The sequence below is a fragment of the Onychostruthus taczanowskii genome, unplaced genomic scaffold (assembly GCF_017590055.1).
Source record: "Onychostruthus taczanowskii isolate IOZ18803 unplaced genomic scaffold, ASM1759005v1 scaffold10, whole genome shotgun sequence".
NCBI classification, from domain to species: Eukaryota; Metazoa; Chordata; class Aves; order Passeriformes; family Passeridae; genus Onychostruthus; species Onychostruthus taczanowskii.
In genome coordinates, this window is record NW_024496526.1 from 6,338,489 (window position 1) to 6,359,825 (window position 21,337).

The window sequence follows — 21,337 nt, forward strand, 5'->3', positions numbered from 1 at the left end:
TTCCAAGCCAGCCCACAGCATAAGCATCCACTGTGGGATAGAAAAAAAAAACAAACAAAAAACAAAACACTTTAAATATATGTTTATCTGTGTTTTATTGGAAATTTTTAGCTGAGTTTTTTCTTAGGATGGTCTAGGTCATGCATACAATGGGTAAATCCGTTTTATGTGTGCTAAATATTTGTATCTCACCTATCCTGTAATCCTGGAAAGTCCTTTGGACCTGTAAACTTTACTGTGTAGTCCAGGTTTAGCTGGGGATTGTTTTTTAGTCCTGATCTTTGTAGATCTTTGGGAACACCCAGTCCTTTACATGGTTGTGGCCTTTGTGCCTGTGACTGCTGGAGTTAGGAACCCAGGAATTCTTTGCTGCTTGCCATTTGCTTTTGAACTCTGCCAACCATCTTCCGCTTCATGGAGCTGATTTTGCCTGTTTTGTGAGTGGTGACCAGAATCTGGTTTTGTTTTATATCCTGTAGGGTTCCTGAGCTGGAAGATGCCCGTCTAAGATGGAAACTTCTGCTTCAACAGCTGCTGGGAAAAAAGAAGGGAAAGGTGCTGTTCTGGAGGGGAATGGCTTTACAGAGACGGGGAAGAAACCCCCTCCTTTAGCAGCAACAGGAGCAGCAGTGGCACAAGGAGGTACTTTGTTTTCCACAATTTGAAAGCAGCAGGGGTGTTTTTCATTAGACTGTAAGAATTTAATAAGTATGGCGGTATCTGTCTTCCTGTGAACACGCTGAGTTTATTGGGGTTCTTGGCTGTCAGAGGAACTGGAAGCTGTGTCACTGTGTGGCATCTAAGCATCAATGTAGTGTGATGGAGAACTGGGCTGGGATGAGACAGGGGATGGGTGGTGAGAGGTGGCTGTGGGGGAGTTGGGGCATCCCATCAATACTTGCACAAGCTGACTGGTGCTGCACAGTGTTGGCAGCGCTGTGCCCTCCACTCGTTCATGGTGGAGTTAAGAGTGCCTGGTGGGGCTGGCTGGAGATGGGGAGCACCTCATTATCCTGGTCAGAAAGGGGTATCATGTGCCAGCTGTGATCCTGCTAATGAGCTAAACAGAGTGCACAGTCTTCAGTCATTGCTGCTGGGATTTCATGGTTAGAGAGGAATTGGGAATGTCCAGACCCACTGGAAGAATGTTCATAAAGAAACCCCTCCACTTGTGCTGTTCCTGTTCAAATCAGTGTGTTAAGCAAGATTTTGGTCTTGCTGTTGTTGAAGTCAGCGGGGAAGCTCTTGTGGAAGCCACATTACTGGTGGATGTAACTGTGGTGTGCAGGTAAACATGCAGGGATGTTGCTCCTGCCTCTTCCTGCTTGCTGTGGCAGGCAAAACACAAAAATCTCTGGTACACGTGTGCTGGTGGATCTCCAGAGTAGTGCCAGGGCCCATCATGGTGGCACAGCTGTGGGCAAGGCTGTGCCTGCCCACTGGGGAGCCACCACAGCTGCCCTCGCTGGGGACTGGTTGTCATCTCTGGGCAGGGTATAAGAGACAAATTTAGGCGAGGCTGCAGCAGTTTGGATGTTACAAGAGACACCCCGGCTGTGTAAATTTTGCAGACAGCTTTTTTTTCTTTTTTGAAATGCACGTTATTGCTAGTCAGAGTCTACCTCAAAATGAACCTGTCCCCTCCCTTTCCTTCACTGTGGGGTGGTATTTCATCACCCCAGGAGAACAGAACGACTCTTCTGTGAGCTCTTCTCTTTCTTACCTAGATTGGCTGGAGAGTTTGAGTTTTTGGTTGCCTGAGTTTTGAAGATAGTTTCCGACCAAAAAGGTTTAAATCTGCTTTATCTCTCCTTTTTTGTAAACTTTGCTACTCAGGTTTCTTTTTCCAATTGACCTGTGAAGATTCAGATGAACAGAATAAAGTAGGAGTGGCTAATAATCTATCAGATTAGTTCATGTGTTTGATAAACTTTTTTTTAACAAGCAACCAGAAAGTCTTTTACAAAATTGCTTGGAGGGAAATGCAGTTTTGTGGTCCTGGATGTGTCTGAGCCACTTTCCTTATGAGCACTGCACAAAGTGGCAGAAAGGAAGGCTTGCAGGAGGCTGAAATAGGGGGGACAGCAACGTGCAGAAGCTTGGCATCCCCCAGCAAATCCCTGAAGAAGCAAAGGCTGTAGGAACTTCTGAGGCAGCCCACTTGAGATATCATCTCAGTGGTGGCAGACTGAAGGGTTGATTGGCCCCAACATAGTCCAAACATATTCTAAAATTACAACCCATAGATGTGCTGTTATGAATAAACACCTTCTCCCCACTTGGCACTTGCCTTGGGAGTACCTCCACTGAGGAAGCAGTCACAACCTTTCCAGAGATCCAAATGAGGATGCCCCGAGGTGGAGTGTCCATCAGCCCGTTTGGCATCCCTGGAGACCTAATTGGTTTTTAAGCGTCCAGCATAATATGTTCTGTTAGCAGTGTGCTCTCACCTTTGGAAAAAGTGATTTATGGCCTCAATATTTCTCCTTTTAGTAGGAGGAAGTGGAGAAGTAAGTTGAGGATTGTTTGAAGATGTCAGGGGAATTGTGATAAAAGTGTTGTGTAATGAGATGTAAAGAGTGAAATCTATGTCATGCTGTGAAGAAAAGTGCTCATAAATGACCCAAAATGGGCAGCGGGCGAGCAGTGTGTGGCCGGACGCTGGCCCGGGACGCTGCAGGTGATGCACGTGCTCCTGTGGTTCCACGTGCTTTCCTTTGAACTCTGGCTAGACATAATACAGGCTCCTGAAAGCCAGCAGCATGCTTGTGCGTGTGCTTGAAAGTAGAAAAATTGATACAGAGTTGTCTTCTAACATGAGTTAACTGCAAGGTGTGATGTAGCAGGTGATGGCAAAAAGGCTGGCTAGAGATGAGATTCTACTTACATGGTATTCATGCTAATGCAACATGTTTGATTCCCTAAACTGAAGTAATTACTCACAACAGACCAGAACTACAAGTATTTATGCTCATATTTTTACAGAAGAAAGCAAACGAGACATGGAGATTAATTAGGAAGTTCAGCTTGAGGAAGGCATCAGCTTTAAAGGGGGGCCCTCTCAGCTCCCCACCATGCTTTGGGGCCATACGAGCAAGTCTTTATTCTCATCCAAGACAAACTCTTGGTTTCATTTATTGCAGAGGTTTGACTCTTTGTACTAGCATGTGAGAAAGTGGCAGTGAGGCTCAGCCAGTGCTGCAAATCACCAAGCTGCTCTCCAGAGCCAAGCAAATGTAATTTGCAATACGTTTCTTTATTCTACTGAGTCACACTGAAGGAGTGCCATCATAGCATGTTCTGTATGTTTCTCAGATCATAAGGTTTTCTTTTTCACTTGTAGGAATTAATATATTCATAAGGATTTATTTCTAATTAATTGAAGAAATAAACTGAATATTAGTTAAATAATTGAAGAATAACTATTTGATTATATTACTATTTAGTCTGTATTTTTATAAGATAATATGTTCAGTCTGCATTTCTAGTTCCTTTGCTTGGGGTATTTGTCCCAAATGTTTCCAGCCTCTAACAAATTAAGTTATAGCTGTAGGAAAAGAGATCAATATTGTTGATGGTGGCAGTAGAGAAGAGTCCTTTTGTACTAAAAATTTGCATCCCATATTTTTAGTCTTCTGAAGCTGCCATTTTAAACATCATCTGCGACAGTTTTTTTATAGTAACTCATTGATCAGATGTTCAGAAATTGGCCTCACAGATATGACATCAGGAAAGTCTATCCTAATTTTCTGGTTTTCCATAAATCATATTCGCCAAGGAGTCAAAGCTCTTCTTTTCACTTGCAGTAGGGGCACATGTGTATGTGTGACTGAGATGGAAAGTGTTTATATTGACAGTATGTAGGAGCTATAGACAAGTTAGATCTAAAGAAGAGGCTCTTGGTTTTATTGTCCCTACTTCTGGAAGGGCAACTTAAAACAATTAAAGTTCAAAAAACCCTTTCGTTGAATGCCAAATTCCATATTGCTGTGTAGGGTAGGAGGGTGGTGCAGAGCACCACAAGTGAGGCTGGGTTGTGTCCTTCAGGCTGGCACTGACACATCCTCTGTACCTACAGGCATGAGGAAGCCCAGGCACATGACTGTAGGGGAAATTTAAATGAGCCACTCTCTCAAAGGCAGAGATATTTAGGAAGATAGGTCGTTCATCTCGTAATAAAAATTAAATACAAATTCTCCTAAATGCTAACTGCCCAACTTTAACAAGGTCCAGAATGCACCTTTCCCTCGCCTCCCCACCCTCTGCATGACACAAACTCCAAGTTCCCAAATTGATGGTGTTTATGTTTGAAACATTTTTCTGATGTCTGGCTCTGTCAAGACTAATTTTAGCATTTCTAAAGCTGGGTAAAAATACAGCCTCATTACTTTGATGTCAGAGCATAGTTTACTATTAGTATATTCTGGGGTTTATCATTTTAGTCATGTTTAACACAGCTACAGCAGGCATGCACTATTAAATCTGGCTTATTTTACATTCCTGTCCGAAATTATTTATTTGGAACAATTTCCTCTCTATCAAAAGACACGGCTAATGCTGAGTTTTAATGTGTTATTTACACACAAAATAACCTATTTACAACTCAGTATCTGCCGCAGGGAGAATGAATGGGGCAGTGCTCCCTTCATCCTGTTGTATCTGAGTTTAACAATCTGGATTGCTAATAGAACCATTTATCACAGGGTGGTAATTTATTTTATGTTAGCTGCACAGGTCTCCCTGCCTCTGATCTATGGAAATACTTTGTATATAATGAAGTTCAACAAGTCATTTGGTGTAAACATGGGGAAGCCAAGCTGCAGGACTAGTAAGACTCTGGCTGTGCTTTTTTTTTTTTTTTTTTCCAGGAGGTAACGACTCTCCTCTGATATTAAGGCTTCAGTTGATGAAATACAGCTCTTTGCCCTGTGTGTGCTGTAAAGGCAGAGTATGGGGCTTTTCTGCAGCAGATCAGAGATTGGGATGGAGTTTGCTCACTTGATTTATGGGCTGGCAGGAATGCTTAGTTCTGCAGAAGTAGCACACTCAGCCCTTTCACAGGCAGAGGAGAAGGGCAGGGAGCACCTCCCATCGCTCTCCAGAGGTCTTCCATAAGCAAGCCCCAAGTGGCATTGGCAGGGAGTCCTTATGCAGTTCAGCTTGTCTTAGTGCTGGATTATGGGAAGACCATGTAAATGAGGAGGAGGAAATGCCAGCATCCCAGCACACCTCAGCGACTGAAAAAATATATAGTTTGTGTGGCCCAAGACTCAGACAAATTAGAATGAGAACAGCCCCAATGAAGTCATCTCCTATGTCCACCCTGGAGAGGCAGGGATCTTCTTGAAGAGTGTTTTTCATTCAGTTCACATTTTCCAGGAAAGGGAACATAACCAGTACAAGCACATTCTTAATTTCCCTGCCCTGCACTGCTTTGCCGTGTACAGTTTAAAATGCTGAGAGATGCATTCAACAGAAAAGCTGGGATTGGCTTCAGGGCGAAAGGGGGCAAGTGGTTAAAACAGAATGATGGGAAAATCCTGTAATTCAGACTGAGAAATTCTCCTGACAGCCACTGTCTATTTCCGTGCATCTACTGCATAGACTTCAGTGGCCCCCACCTTGGGTAAGGCTTCAGCGCAGTGCTGCCACAAGAGCAGCAGCAATCAAGAGCTGTATTTCTTCTCTGACTGTTTCTGTCAGCCTTTCAGGAAACTGATTCTGTTGGGTCCTAAAGTGTATTTCTTTGCTACTGTAGCCCTTCTGAGCGGGCAGCTTGCCTGCAGACTCTTGTGTACCCAGTCACGTCCCTTTGGGCAGCTGGATGTCTCGGATGCTCAGACTGTGCAGTACTGAGACTGTTCCTCAATCACAGCATATCAAGGACAGTGACAAGCTTGCCATCTTTGTCTCCTGCTGGTCATCTGACACCTGCACTTTGGGATAGTTTAGAAGGATTTGTGTAGAGAAAGATGAAGTCAAAGCCATGCTCCACCATTTTTGTGTTTCATGAGCAGTATCTGGGGTGTGGGCCTGGCAGAGAGCACTCTGGGGGCAGCAGGTTTAGTTCTTCAGTTACTGTGGCAGAATTTTGATAATTGAGATTTCCACAAACTGTGCTACAAAAGCACATCTTGTCTTCTGCCTGCCCTTTCTCTTTTATCCACAGCTTGCAATGCTGTCTCCCTAGTTTATTTTTCAAAAGAGTCAGCCCAGGTAATCCTTTGCTTTGCTTAAATGTGTGATTGGAGTCTGACTTCTTGGTTTGTTTTCTTTTTTTCCTCGTGGGGAAAACTCCTTGCCCAGGCTTCTTTACTGACTTTGTGTGGTAGCCAGCCCTGTGGGCAAAGGTGTGACTCAGAGTGGATAACCATTAATGTTTACAGACTTTTTGATTCAAAATGTGTAGCCCTTAGATGATACAACAGCTTTATGGTTGGATTTGATGATCTTAAAGCTCTTCCAACCTAAACAATTCTATAATTCATGGCATCAGCTAGCATTCCTTATTGTATACAGCTCCTCCACAATGTTATAGCAAAAGTTCCTATAATTTCAGGTCGTTAGAGATGCAGAGGTACTTTTGAAGACGGAGTAATTTTATCTCATCCCTAACAACGCTGCAGGTTTGCACACCAAGTTGAAAAGCTTTTATGACTTTAAAATAGAAAAAGTTATTCTTCACAGGCTGGTTCTGGCATTGGTGATCCCAACCATTAAGCACCACTTGGAAGACCTTTGTATTTTGTCAGTGTATTATATTATCATTAATAATAATTGTAATAATAATAACTTCCACATTTCTATTAGTCCTCTATAAGCTGCATAAGTTTATTCTGGCAAATACTGGTAAGTCTTCTTTTCTGGGGCCCAGTTTAGACTTCATTTAAGTGCCCTCAGAGGGTACCTAAATATAACCTTTCTAACTGATGCTAAACTTACCTATTGTGGATTGGTCAGTTGTAGTCAAGTAAGAAAATCCAGTGGTGATAATGGATTATCTCCTGGATTGTCACTTCTGCCAGCATGTCCCCATAGCTTGAATTTTTATCTCTGGCAGCTTTTTGCCTGAATATCGGTGAATTTGTGCAGGTTTTATAAATAAATTCTCCCAACACCACCCATTAGCCAAGGCATTTGAGCCTGCCGTAATCATGGGAGGACAAAGGATGGGAGTTATTTTGTCTAAAGTTGGCTGCCCAAGTCTTAGGTATCTAGTTTGGGATGCTTTTGCATTAGGGTGGAGTGAAACACGTTGTGCCTGCTTTATTCCCTTGAGGGCTTCGTGCCTGATTTAATGTTAGGTGGAAAAATCCCAGTCTTCCCAACTTTGCCAAAATTGTGGAGTGGGGTTAAAGCGAGAAACCAAGGTGGGACTGGATTAATACTTTAAAGCCTTTCATTCATGTTCATCAGTCCATAGCCTGATGAGTGGTCTGGGAGTCCTGACTGCCAGCTCTGAGCTGAAATCTCACCCATGGCTTCTCAAGTTAGAGGCAAACTCAGCACCCAGATGTCAACACGGCCAGGGGGCTGCTTCCCAGAGCTGCTCCTGCTTCACACCAGCATTGGCAAAACTAGTGTTTTAACAGCCCATTCAGAGAGATGGGAAATTTAAAATCCACACTAAAACTACAAGGGGAAAAACCATAGTAAATTCTCAGGGCTACAAAAAGCTCCTAAAAATAACCTAAATGGAGGAAGGCTATTAATGCAAAAGTAAATAATTATGTTAAGGGAAGCAACTAGAGAGGCCAGTTGTGTAAATCACTTTAAAGGGAACAAACCTTAGATAAAATCCATCCTTTTATCACACAGATTAGGTCTACCTTTGGATGCTAAATAATTGATAGGGTTTGGCAGAGCATTCCATGGCTGCCTGCACAGAGCAGTGGGACTGCTCCTGAGGTCAAACAAGTGGCAAAGAAAAATGTTCCTAGAAATGCTGTGCTTCCAATACCAGCACCAAGAAACAGGGCTTGTATTCCCAGTACCCCCAAAGAAGTGGCCTTGAGAAGGCATCCATAGACCTTGCAGTGAAAAGGAGACTTGGCATTGTTCCTCACCTTGTTAAACTGCCCCCCATGAAATCAGGTTATCTGTTTTCATGGTTTCGTGTGGTGATGAGTGAGGTGCAGAGGCCTGAGAGGACACAGCCAGTTCCACTGTGCTATTTGTATTATTTTTTATAATTAGAGAAGATGAATTGTGCTGTCTGGTGGCTTCTGGGGAGCCCAGGGCTTGTGGGGGGATTTCTTGCTTTGTGCAGCCCCCACACAGCCTCAGCACTTCAGCATCTGTCTGCATATGAACATCCTGGCAAGACAGGGAGATGTCATTGCTCCCGTTCTGCAGACAGGGAGCACAGGGGATTTTTTCCAGGGCTAAAGTGGCTGAAATTGGTTGAGCTGTTTCAGGGGAATGTCAAGAAGGGATTATCTCTGGGACTTGAGAAGTTACGTGGTATACATGGGACATGGATAATAGTACAGAGGTCGTAGCCCAGGTTCCTTGGTTCACCATATCTTCTAGCAAGCCCTTCCTCTCTCAATGATATGCCATGTAATCATGGTCAGATGACTCAAATCCTCATGCCCATCTGCCAAACGGAGGCGTTGTTTCTTTCCCTTCAGGAGAGATGAGCACAAGTTGTCTATGCATCATCCAGAGCCTCTGAGAACATCACGCTGCAGCAGTCAGCTTCATTCCTCTTGGTTGCATAAGGCTATGAAAATGCTCAGTAGCACAAATAGGTTATCACTGAATTTAAACTAACCCAGCAGTGCCTTTGTTCAGTACCTAGCACAGTGGGCTCATAATTAGAGACTACAGTTTTTTCCAGAACCAAGTGAGACAAAAATTGCAGAAACCTTAAGTTCTGAAATAAATTGATATCCCATGAATTCTGTGTGGGGACTATGCTTGACAGGATGAGTTCTCTGATCTTAATGGTAATGACAGAGAATAAAACCTCAGCCAAGATTGTAAATTTAGCTCATGAAGGAATGAAGGGGATATAGTATTTTCATGCAAACTTCTTCAGAATTATGTTAAACTCGTGACTTTATATGTGTTGAAAATGACCTGTGCTGGGTGTTCTGTGACTCCCATGGTGGTGTTGGGTTGAAATCAGGCAAACTTTGCTGGAAAGAACTGAGCAAAACTTTGGGCACATAGGCTGAGTCCAAAATGAAAATTTAAAAAATTGAATGTGATCCCACATGATCACAAACTTGACTGAAATAAATTCTGCCTTTTCTGTAGTTAGTTAGAGAGCTCAGTGGGGGTTTCTCTCCTCTTTTTTTTTTTTTTTTTTAATACCTCTTTCCTTCTCCTGGAATCCCAGATCTTTTTAAGATTATCCCATTGAAAATGCTTCCAATTATAAGTAAATCATAAGTAAGAACAGGAGGATTTTAAGCAAAATATTTATATTTACTGCCACCAGTATCTGATTTTTAAAATTCAGTGACATTTGCAGGGATTGAATGGTACCATTTTAGCCAGAAACCTGTTCTATTCTGTTCTCTTTTCTTACAGTGATCAGCCCCTGACTGACAGATTTTCAGAAAAAATCACAGCTGGCAACAGATGCATCCTTAAGTAAACAGTTAAAGTTGATGTTTTGATGGCTTCAGTTGTATTGATATAAAAGATCAGTGTCTGACATTCCTGAAAACTATCCAGTAGAGGAGGTATCTTCCTCTAAGCTCCTGGCCCTGTGTGTGCTGCTTCAACAACAGTTTAATCTTTTAAAGAAAGCAGAGGTTTTATGCCCCTGTCGAGATGCTCTGAGCCGAGAGAGAGTGATGGGAGGTCAGCACTGCTGACCCTGGAACCGGGATGTTGGTTAATATTTAGATTTTTCTGAAATGAAATTTTTCTGTTTGTGAGGTGATGAAATTACCTTTCTTGCTCAGTTTTTCTACCTGAGACTTACCCTGGTTTATGGCTACTCTTTGTGGGATGGACCTGCAGTGATTGGGAGGGAATTTCCTCCATCCTGGCTGGAGTGAATATCCCTGTCCTGTGTTAATGTGTGCAAGTGCCTTCTTGCAGGTGAGGCTTGAGGTTAAGCCCAATCTGTTTGTGTCGGTTTGCAGGTACAGCTGATGATGTTCTTTCAGAGGCATTTACAGCCACACTATAAAGTAAAACCAGAGAAACACAAAGGTGAGGACTTTAGGCATTGGTTTGCACGTCCCGTTTTAACGAGAGGAATTATTATGTGTTGTGGGAAGCTGATCCGACTCCCAGAGGCTGCTTGTGTGAAGATACCCAATTTTTTGGTGGCTCCCCACAGTGAGGGCACAGAACTGAGCCTGGAGAAAATTAGTTTCAGTTCCTGATGAAGTCCCAAACTTCCTCCATGATTTTGGGAAAGCTGCTTGACTTCCCTTTGCTCCCTCATTTATATAATGAACTCGAGTTGTTCTTTGGGCCTCCAGGCCCATCCATCAGCATCTGGTTAGCATGTTTATGGCTTCAGTCACAAGGAAACACTTAGTGGGTCAGACTGTGGGGTTGTTGCCATTTCCCACTCCCCACCACCTGCAAGAGGGTGCTGCTGCCCCTGGGTGCTGCCTTACAAGGGTGACCTTGTTCGTATGTCTTAGGTGTCACATATCTTGTCCAAAGAGAAACGTAAAACAGTTTTTCATAGTTTGGGAAGATAAGTTTAAGTACTTACAGTGAAGGTGTTTTTAATATCTGCAGTGGAGAGACCATTTGGGGGTATAGAGATTGAGTGTATTCCAAAGGGCCATGCTTGCTCTGAATTGAGAAAGTTTTTCAGGTGATCTTACCTGGAATTCAGCAGGAGAACATCAAGTTGTTAATAACAACTTGTAAATGTAAATACTCTGTATCAAAACAAGAGAAAATTATTTTTTTTAGTTCAAAACAGTTTCCTACATATGTAGTCTGTGTGTAAGCTCCAAGTGCCTGGGTGGGGTTTTGGATACACCTGGTTGTATTTACAGAAACCATGGAGAGCTTCAAGGTTTACCCTAACCCAAGCAACAGACACTCAACAGACATGTATATTCACCCAGTCTAGCAACAGACAGTGGTCGTAGCAAAGTCCTTTGTAATTAGACTCTCGGATGCTAGGTGATGGAAGGATAAAATCATTGTCATGGGATAATGATTTGGAGAGAAACTTAGTTTCAGCTTACCTTCCCATTAGTCTGCTGTGCACATGCACAGTCTGATACTGTAATCAGCTGCAGAGGAGCTGGCAGTATTCTTGTTCGGTGCAATTTTTTTTCCCCTTGAAAACTCCAGAGGAACTTTGCTGTGCTGTTAAAAAGACATTCTTAAAACATCTTTACTGCAGGGTCCTGTGTTTCAACTGCTGGAGCAGTGACTTAAAATAGATATGAGATGACTGAATGTGTGAAAAACATTTGCATCTCATATTGTGAGCTGTGTGCATTCTGCATCACTTATGCAAGCAAGTTAAAAGGGTTGAGAGTTTTGCAAAATTTTTTGCTGCTTTTAATTCCACTCAGAACAATGTCTTTGCAGGTGAAATAAGATCCAAGGCTATCTTTTGGTCACATAGAGTCACTGACACCTGAAACAGGCTGGATTTATATGTAGTTACTAAAAAATATATAGCAAAATTAAAGTTTCAGACACTGAGTTCACATGCATTGCCCATTGTAAAGATAAGTAACGGCTGTTATAAGAACACTTAAATGGTTACCTTTGGGACATAAAAGGGATCTTTGAAGACAGTAAGTCTTAATACAGAAATGTTTACTCATAAAAAATACATTTGGAATGGGGGAGGGGAACACATTTCCTATTAATGTGGGGTTTGCCTTTTATGGCAGGTTGTAGCACGTCTTTAACCTCTGTAGCACTTGAGTGCGGATAGAAATGAGCTTCTCTAAGTATCAGCCCAAAGGGCCTTTCCTCAGTGACTGTATCTGCAGTGGTTTTAGTTTATTCTTCCTTTCTGTGACCATAATGAAAAAAATATTCTTTTCCAGCCTCAAAACCTTCCCACACTTAAGTCATGAGGGCAGAATAGAAATGTCTTCCTGAATTTGCTTCACTTAACCTTGTGGTTTGTATGACACAGGGCTGATGGGCCAAACCAGTGGGGATTTGAAGGCAATGCCAGCTGAATAAGGCACCAGAAGAGAAGAAGGAATTGGCCCTTGAAAGCCATGGTTATGGATAGCACAAATAAGGGTTGATGTCTCTCTATACGCTTAAAAAGGGTGCAGCTGTGCCCAGCATTCCCAGTCTGCCTCTGGGTGCACATGAAGTGGATGGTGGCTCATGTCACCTGGGAGTTTTCTGGTAACAGTTCTGCAGGTAGTTTTGAAATTCTTTTTCTGGGCAGTTGTTATGTTGAGTGAGGCAAAAGAAAAGGCCAGGAATATTTGATCAGTGTGAACCCCATAACTAGGGAAGGGTTTGATTTCTGCTTCAAACTTCTGCAAAATTATTACTTGATGGGTAGGACACAAGGTGCCAGTGACCTCAGAGTAGTAGAGAGAAGCTGAGAGTCCTTTATGGAAATCATGGTGGACTAAAGTCAAAAGGCTTTACTCAGATAAAATGATATACAAAGCAGCAGAAGTAGCCTGGACAAGTTGTGTGGGAGGAGGGCTAAGCTGTGCAGAGGGATCTGAAGGCCTTTGACCAGCTGCTGTACAGTGATATGAGAAACAAGAATGTAACAGCAGGGTTTGAGCCACAAGACACCATTTTGTGGGATCCTCAGGAGGAGAAATTGGTAGCAAAGGGAAAAGTTAGTAAATATTACACATGCAGAAGTGTAAGAGGAAAATGGCTGGGTGCAGAAAAAGACAAAAGGTTGATAAGCTAGAAAAAAGTACACGTTGTGAAGATGAAGTTACCAAGGCGAGATGACTGGATTTCTGATGAACCTTTTCTCTAAGCCCATGGGCCAGTGCAAAATTAGTTCTTCACATGCTAGTGACAGGGCAGAACGATTGGTGGGCTTTGTTATTCTTATTCCAAAACATCATGCTCGTCCAGGCAGTAATCATTTTAGGTGAGTAACAGAAATTAGGTTTTGAGTCACATACTGACCTGTCTTTGTAATTAGTGCAGCGTGTTCTGGTCACGTAATGAGAGAGAAGACAGATTAAATGAAGGACAGGCAGGATTTCATTCAGGAAATTGGTATGGTAATGACAGATACGGAGTCTTGGCATGTTTCAGATATGCTTCATCTAGGCTCTTCAGGTAACAGATACAAGCACGGTGCTCAGTTATATTCACCCAGTCAAGCATGAGGAGGTAACAAGTTCTCCAGGGAGCCTGGTATTTAATATCTGCCAGATGCCTGCTGGAGAATACTAATAGAGATCCCAGATTTAGTGTGCCCTGGGAATGCATATGGTTGGTAGCAACGTGCCTGGCCCAACAGCCACATCTCCCTTAGCTCCATGGCAGAGCTGCCTGGATTTTTATCCCCTGCTATTTGGATTGTAAAAGTGATAACTTGGCCAAAGAAGCCTTTTACTGACTTCCCTGGGAGGAGGGTTAGCAGGCAAGAGAGGGAATGACACTGGAGTTTCTGTCAGGGTGTCACACACGTGGACAGGGGGAGTGGCAACATCGATTCCCCTGGATGTCACTTGGACCATTCTCTTGGGCAGGACAAGCCAAGTGCTGTGAGGCAGTGAGGGCCACAGGGAGAATTTCTGCTGGAGAAGCTTCAGCCAGCTCCTGCAGTGTGTGTATTCCCCTCTGAGACCACAGCAAGGGCAGAGGGAAGGTGGCAGCTCTATGGAGCTCCCGCAGCTTGTCCTCAGGCTGCAGCAGAGAAGGAACTGGTATGAGTTTCACTTTTTTACCAAATAAAGGGAAAAAAGCTCCAAACCCCTGCAAGACCACATATAAATCAGGGCAATAAAACTGCCGGTGGTCATGATCAAATTACGTGGTCTAAATCTATATAAAAGAACTGGAGCAGGTTCAGTGCAGCACTAATGTCCTTCTTGCTGTAAACAGTGAATGGGGGGGTGAGGAGAGGGAGGAAGGGCAGGCACTGGACTCCCAACACCAACACACTGGGGAAACAATTTGCTGAGGTGGTTGAACTACATGTTTTCAAAATCTGTTTGTGTCCATAAGGGTTTAAGAAAAGGATGTCGTCTGCTTACTCGGTAACTTGTGTGTGGCCTGTGAGTGGTTTCAGATGCCTGGCCAAAACCAAGTAACCTCTCCTTTTAGGAAATTTGAAAAGTATGCATGCATCCCAAAAAAGAACAGAGATTTTCACTGATGTCCCATGCTTGAGCCCCAATGCCTTGTGTAACTGTGGCACTGTGTGTTGTTGAGATGGGGAGAAAGAGGTTGCTGCACCATCTCTGCTAGAAACAGAGACCAGATATGACTTGGGCTTTCATGAGACTGAGTTAATAGGTTGTTTTTAATGGGAGAAAGGGCTACCAGGGTACCTCATATATCTTCATAATTTAGCTGAATGCTGCAAAAATGTCCATATTAGGATGTGTTCCTTACTAGAAGTGAAATAACAGAACTAGTGAACTTTCACAGTACGAAGAACTTGTAGATGAAGTTGAAATTTCTGATGGTGTAGGAGAATTTTAAATTGAAGGGTTTTGCTTCTTTTCTGAATATCCTGGTCACGCTGATGAGTTCATAAATCTCTGTGGTGTTTGACTAATATACCAAGGATCTGCACTGTCCTACTCAAAAGTCGTAGCAGCCGTCAGTATTAATTAAGGGCTGTATTAGGGAAGAGCAGGGGGAGCAAGAGGGGTCTTTCAAGTCTGGCAGCCACCACTTTCAGAGGAAATGAGCAGAGACTGCACACATGCAGCCGAAAGCCAGCATGACTCCCCATGTCTGCACAGCAGCTCCATGGGCCACCAAAAGGTGTGAAAGACTCCTTGGCTCCAGGGAGAAACTTAAAATTTTCTGGGGCATGGGGGTAAAAAAAAAAAAAAAAAGCCCCCAAAAAAAAAAAAGGCCAGGAAGCTAAAAAGCTAAAAGCAGTAGCAGGTTTAGGCACAATCCATCGAAGACCACTGCAGGCACCAAGAAATTTAATAACCTGTTATATTTATGTAGCACATTTCATCCTCAAAGCGTTTTGCGAACTTAATGATGTGCAAACTATGTGCACACGTATCCTTTCATCTGCCAAGGACTGCAGCCACCTTCAGTGTGAAGCCTGATGATGGCTGCTTAGCCATCACAACAGTGTAGAACAGCAAGTGGAAAATACCTGAAGTGCAGGCAGATTTAGGGAGGCAAAACATAACCTTTGGGCAAGACAAAGGGATTGAGAACACTTGTGCTGGCAAAGTGCACAGATCTTATGTGACTACAGTCAATCAGATCTTTTAGCAATCCCATCAGATAGAGCTTTCTTTCAGGAAAGCTGGAAAATTCACCTTAGCTGTCTGGAAATCTGGTGTGAGCTCTCTTTTGTGCCAGTTGGCAGTCTCCCACCTCAAAAAGTATAGTTGCTGACTCCGACTCACATGAGCTGCTTTTCCACCTGAGATCCAGTGGGATCAAATGACAATGTTCTACAGATGGCCTTGTGATGTTGTCCATTTCTTAAATTCCACTTAATGACATTCTCATCTCAAAGGAAGGGTGTTTATTTTTTAGAAGGGTCAGTAAGTGAGTGTTAGAGATGCTGGGAGAAGTACAAGTTGATAGCATCTCCAATTTGTCAGGAAAGGGAAAAAAAAGGTGCCACACCAGCAGTTTTGCCCATTATCTTCCCAAGGAAGTTCTGTATTGTCAGGCGTGATAGTTTTCAATGTCACCCGCCCTGTAAGAGTTTTGGTGTGCCATCTAATCCCCCAGCCTAATGAGTTCTGCAGGGATGCACCATGATAACTAAAGATCATTTACCTGAATTGCTTTTTAATTTCTGGAATGGGAAGCTGCTTGTGCAGCAGGATAATTACATTATAATTTACAGCAATCCAAAATCAATAAATTTAGTCATATTGGGATAGAGAAGGAGGATGAAAATCCCCCCCACCATTAAATTATTTTACACTCTGTACTTGATGTTCCAAGAACTCAATAATAAACTTTGGGGGATGGGAGAGAGAGCTGGAGAATCACTGCCTTCCTGAGGCTGACCAGTAAATCAGCTTTGTCCAGTGATTTCTGTAGTGAAATAACACATGGTGTGTTTGCAGAAGAGGGCAACTACAGCAGGTAATGTCCTTTTTCTGATTTATTTAAGTATGGAATATTAAAGGAGAGAAAGTTCTTTGTGCTCTCTGGCCCCTTATTCCAGTGGGGAAAAGCTGATGAGCCATCACCAGCTGCAAGCTAAACCTGGGCATCTACCTGAGCTCTGCTCCCTGCCTGAACGTGACAGTGGAGTTGAATAATTATTGGGATGAGCCACTAAGGGAGCTAGTGGGGTTTCAAACTCTTGATGTCTTCATCAAGATGAGATTGGAACTAACTTTCCTCCTGGTTAGTATTTTTGCCATGTACAAGCTAACATCAGAGTATCCTGAGCTTCCCTGTCCGGGAAGGGCCACTTGAGGGATGGGTTTTTGTTTTGGTGTCTTGACAACACAGTAGTGCTCTGGTCCCTGGAAACACTGAGGGAGGAGGGATGACTTGCAATGAGAAGGTTGGTCTCAGCTGGTCCTGGCACCTGCTGCCAGCACCTCTTTGGTGCAAGCCAAGCCCTGGCAGCAGCAGTGCCAGTGTCGCCCCTCCCTGGGCCACTGGCCCTGTGGTGTCCACAGGGCTCCATGTTTTCAGGGGTCCACCCAAGACTCAGGTTTGGTTCTGGCAAGTGAGAGGAATAGCAAATAGACACAGGTAGCCCAAACACACCCCTCCCTGATTTCAGAGAAATATTATTTGAGCAGACGGTTCAAAGGAGTTCAGTTGGGCACCTGGTGATTGGAGCTGTGGTTTTGGTCTGGGTTTTTTTCCTTCTATCCTGGTTGTATTAGATCCCACCCATGTCTTCACTGCTGAATTTATCTCACAGGAAGATGTATCAGATGTTTCTGGACTTCCCCCACTCAGACTGTCTCAATTTTATTTTTCCTTTGAAACCACAGAAAAGCTGTCGATGCTGCACCCAAAAAAGGATGTTGTATGAAAAGGAAATCACTTTGTCTCTTGTATTTGAGGAGGATTATGATCTGGCATGACCTCATTATGGGTTAGGCGAGGATATTTCTGGAAATACTAATTAAATACTTTTTCCATCCCTTGTGCCCTTGCAGAAAGTGTAGATTTTATAACAAGAAAAAGTGGGGGAAAAAACCGCTGTCTGCAAGGAATTTTTTCAAGCTCTTTCTCCACTCAAATGAAGGAAGTACAGTTACAGTCATGATAGCAATATTACAAGCTATTAAACAAAGTTTTCCTAGTTGTGATGAACTAGAGGAAAATAATTATCTGAAAGAAGACAGTAAATGTGGGATTCTTTCAGGGCTTTTGTCTATGCCTGACTTCAGCAGTCTGAATTGATCTTGTTATTTCAGCAAGATCACTCTGAACTGCTGAAAACATCCTACCTTGTGCAGTTTTTTGCTTTAGTTGCCCTCCCCCAATCAGGTTCAGTGAGCACAAGCAGTAGTGCACAGCCCCACAAAGGTTCCCGTTGGCAGCAGCTGGTGGTGAGCTGTGACATGGACTGCAAACCTGTTACACTGGCACAGCCAGGGAAGAAATTCCATGGTACCATGTTTCAATGTACTTATTGATGGATATTCTCCTGTTACTTCTCTTGGTGGTGTTTTCCTCCTGGGCTTACCCATTTTGCTCTCAGAGATCTGTTCTCAACTTGTGGCATTTCAGTGAGTTACAGCAGCTCTGAATCCTGCCCTGTCTGTCTGAGCTGTTTCCTATTGAGGTCAATGGGAGTCTTCCACTAAACTTCAATGGAAGTTGGACTTGGCCACGGACAAAATGTCTTCAAAAATTGCCTTCAGCAAATAAGCTTGTAAATGTTAGCACTAAAATAGCGACATGCAGGCCCAAATATGTCTGTATTGAAAACACATGCTATCAGATGAAAATGTGTTCCGACAAAACCGACCGACATCATAATGTGGTGGCTGTAAAGATTTTAAAAAATTTTTTGATCATATATTTAGCACTTTGGTTTGCTGTTTTGTTGTGTGGCACAGAGGATTGAGTCTAATGAGGCAAAAACCAGACGTGTTTGAACGAGTGGTCGGTGGCTTTCGTTTCCGGTTATTGTTCTGAGTCTAGAGATGTGGTTCTTCTTTTCCATGTGAATGTGAGATTTTGTCCAAATTTCAGTATTCCTCTGGTATGTAACATTGTCCAGTCCTGCATGTTGTTTAAAGTCTCGTTGCCTCCATGGAAATGAAACAGGATTGCTGTATTACAGCCAGAGGAGGGAAATAGATGCTTTTCTCATGATGACTTCAGGAATTTCTTCTTGACCTGCAAAAGCACAGCCTTGCATTGAAATATCACAAATAGAGAGAAGATGTGGGGGAATTGTCCAAATTTTTACACTTTTGCTCTCTCTGTACTTCACAATGGTTAAGGAAAAATGAAAGCTTAGTTAGGGTGGCTTGGGGCAGCTGATGAGTGGACCATGGCTTGTCTGTCACCAGCATTCTCAAGTGCTGCACTTGAGTGATGGTTAAGGCAAATGGAACTGGGTGATTGCTTAAATGCCTGTTGTAAATTGTCAAGTCCCAGGAGTGGATTGATAACGGATAACTGTGGAAGTGGTAACTCCATCAGCCATCCCAAGTCCTGCCACCTCTGCCTGTCAGAGAGCCAGAGACACCTGGCCTTCAGCAGAAGAAAATGAAAAGATTTTATCCTGGCTCATCTGAGATGACTGGTCTAACCATCTCCATCCTCCAGATTCAAGTCAGTAATGTTTGAAAACTCCACCCATCCACATGGGTGATGCAAATGCTGTTGTTTCCTTTGTTTCTGGTTCTCTTGCAGAAGTAGGTCTTTGTAGGGGTAAAAACCAAAGCTCTTCCTCTAAAGTCTATTAAATTAAGTTTTACTCATTGCCTGGAACAGGGAAATATTTGTCAGGGTAAACCTTCTTGGGGAGCTAATGGAAACTCAATGGATAAAACATTGAGATGAGCTGGAGTTTGCCAAGACAAACACTTGGACTTTTCCAGACCAGTGGGGCATACTCATATCAGGGTGTCCTGATGGGTGCCTGTGTGGGTGGTGGCAGAAGCAGCCTTTTGGTGGTACAGCTTTTTGTCTTTTTTTTTTTTTTTTTTTTTTTTGCCAAAGCATCTGTCTGGACTTGAAGATGGTGGAGCAGGGTATACAGGAAAAGTACCAAGACCCATCCCATTGCAGGGGAGCTGAAGACATCCACAGTGCTTGCAGATTGGATGTGGGGTGGCTGGTTCAGCCTGGACCCATTATATCAAGGGGAAGAGCACAAAGAGGCATTGTGCAGAGATTTAACCATGCCACAATATTTGTGGCTTTGCAAGAGAAGGGGTGCCATTCTTCCCATTAGCCTAGAAGGCTTTTGAGAAGCTTCGACCTTCTTCCTCTCCAGCTCTTGAGCTGAAGTAGGACTGTTCCTTTGGGTAAATGCACTTGTAGGATAAAGGTGCAGATGGTTCAAGTCCTGGTCACTGCTGTTACAACATGCTGTGAGACTAAAGCACAGCTTGGCACAGCCACTGAGCCCAAGCCGATTATGTGAAAAAGTAACACATGAGCAAATTCAGGGTGAGGCAGAAGAACAGTATGGGATTTAAAAATCTCAGCCCTGTTATTAATTTCTCTGGAAAAGGTGAACTAATGATACTGCTTTTAATTCATTAGTATTTAGGCTAAAAATATGTTGGCTCTGAAAGAAAATTATAAAGTAAAGGGGAAGATGTAATAAAATCTCTCCCCCCCCCCCTCCACTTCTCCTCTTAAAGAAATTTTTTGCACAAAGACAGTTCACTGATTAGAAATGAAAAGTTGTAGTCCCGTGGGGCAAGGTTGGAATTACTGCATACCACTTGTCTTTGAAATCAAGGCCTCCAACCTTAATGTCCAGGTGGGGAATTCCGGTGGCTTTACTCTAATCCCGGCAAATCTGAAATCCAACCCTGTTGGGAGGAAACAATGTGGGAAACAGATTCATCTTGATCTCGGCTTTGTGCCTTGGAAAACGATTAAGACCAACTGTTAAGCAGCTCCCGATAGAGTTCACAAACCTGCCGGCCTCTGTGTGACACAGATTTCTCAGTTCAGCCTTCGCCCCTTAAAATAACAGATGGAACTGATATGGTTAAGCTACAAAGTGGGTTTCCGTTATTCCCCAGTTGTTCAAATATTACTTTTGTTGTTGACAATTATTTTTAATCTGATTGATTTGCTGCAATTAATTATTTTCCACTTTCTGTTCTTACTTTAACAAAATCAAATGCAAACAATTTAATGCTACTGACAGGCAGCCACTCTGACTTCTGTGAGAGTGATGTCCTGATACACTAAATCCTGTGCAGCGTTGCAGAGGTCCCACACATGGTCCTGTCAAACTCACCCAGTGGGGATCCTTCTGTGCCCTTTTTCCTGTCCCGATCTCAGTCAAGATAACTGGTTTTATAGCAGCTTTTGAGGATTTCAAAGTGATTTAGAAAATCAAGTCCTTTGAGGTAGAAAAGTATTCATGTTCTGCACGCAAATAGAAGTGGGAAACAGAAAAGCTGCTCTTTGTTAAAGCTTATTTGGGTAAATCCATGAAGAAAATCAAGGACTCACAAGTCCATTTACTGACACAGTTGTTAAGAAAATGTCCTCCACAGAACTTGCTTCTATAAAATTTCAGACCTGGTGAATGCTGGAAGAACATCCTGGCCTTGCAGAAGCCTCCTGAAAATGAATCTTAGAAAGTTTGGAGGTCTTTGTGTTCCTGCAACACTGATTAAGGGAGTGTGTTAAGAAAATAGTAACCATTTATATACTCTTTGTTATTCTTATTTTTTTCCTATATTTATTGGATGTGGTTACAATCAACACCCATGGGTAGCAAAACTTGTTGCTGGTTTGATTCTCGAGTAATTTTGCAAGTAGTTACTAGCAGATTTGTGAAGTTTGGCACCAGACTGTGCTATTTAAGGGTGGGATTTCAAAAGCTTCCAATGGAATTTGGAGCACAGATCCCTCCATTTCTCCCCTGCGAATAGACATTTTGTTCTTTATAGTGGATTTATCATTATTGCAGTTTTGGCAAGAATGTATCAGCAAATTTTGTTTAACACCATTCCTCAGCATTCCATTACTTAAAAGGCATGCATTGCTTTGTTCTCCCTTTTCAGACAACCCATCCAGTAGGTGATTTTTAAAAGTGCAATCA

At 42.9% G+C, this 21,337-nt stretch overlaps 1 protein-coding gene across 1 annotated transcript in view; it reads left to right on the plus strand.

The window, feature by feature from the left end:
• The window catches only part of GLI2 (GLI family zinc finger 2), a 185,443-nt gene that overhangs the window by 47,829 nt on the left and 116,277 nt on the right, over nucleotides 1–21,337 (plus strand). The window contains exon 2 of the mRNA XM_041406384.1: nucleotides 480–642. Coding sequence (XP_041262318.1) covers nucleotides 510–642 — 133 coding nt within the window. The 5' untranslated portion in view covers nucleotides 480–509. The remainder of the gene's footprint in view (nucleotides 1–479; nucleotides 643–21,337) is intronic.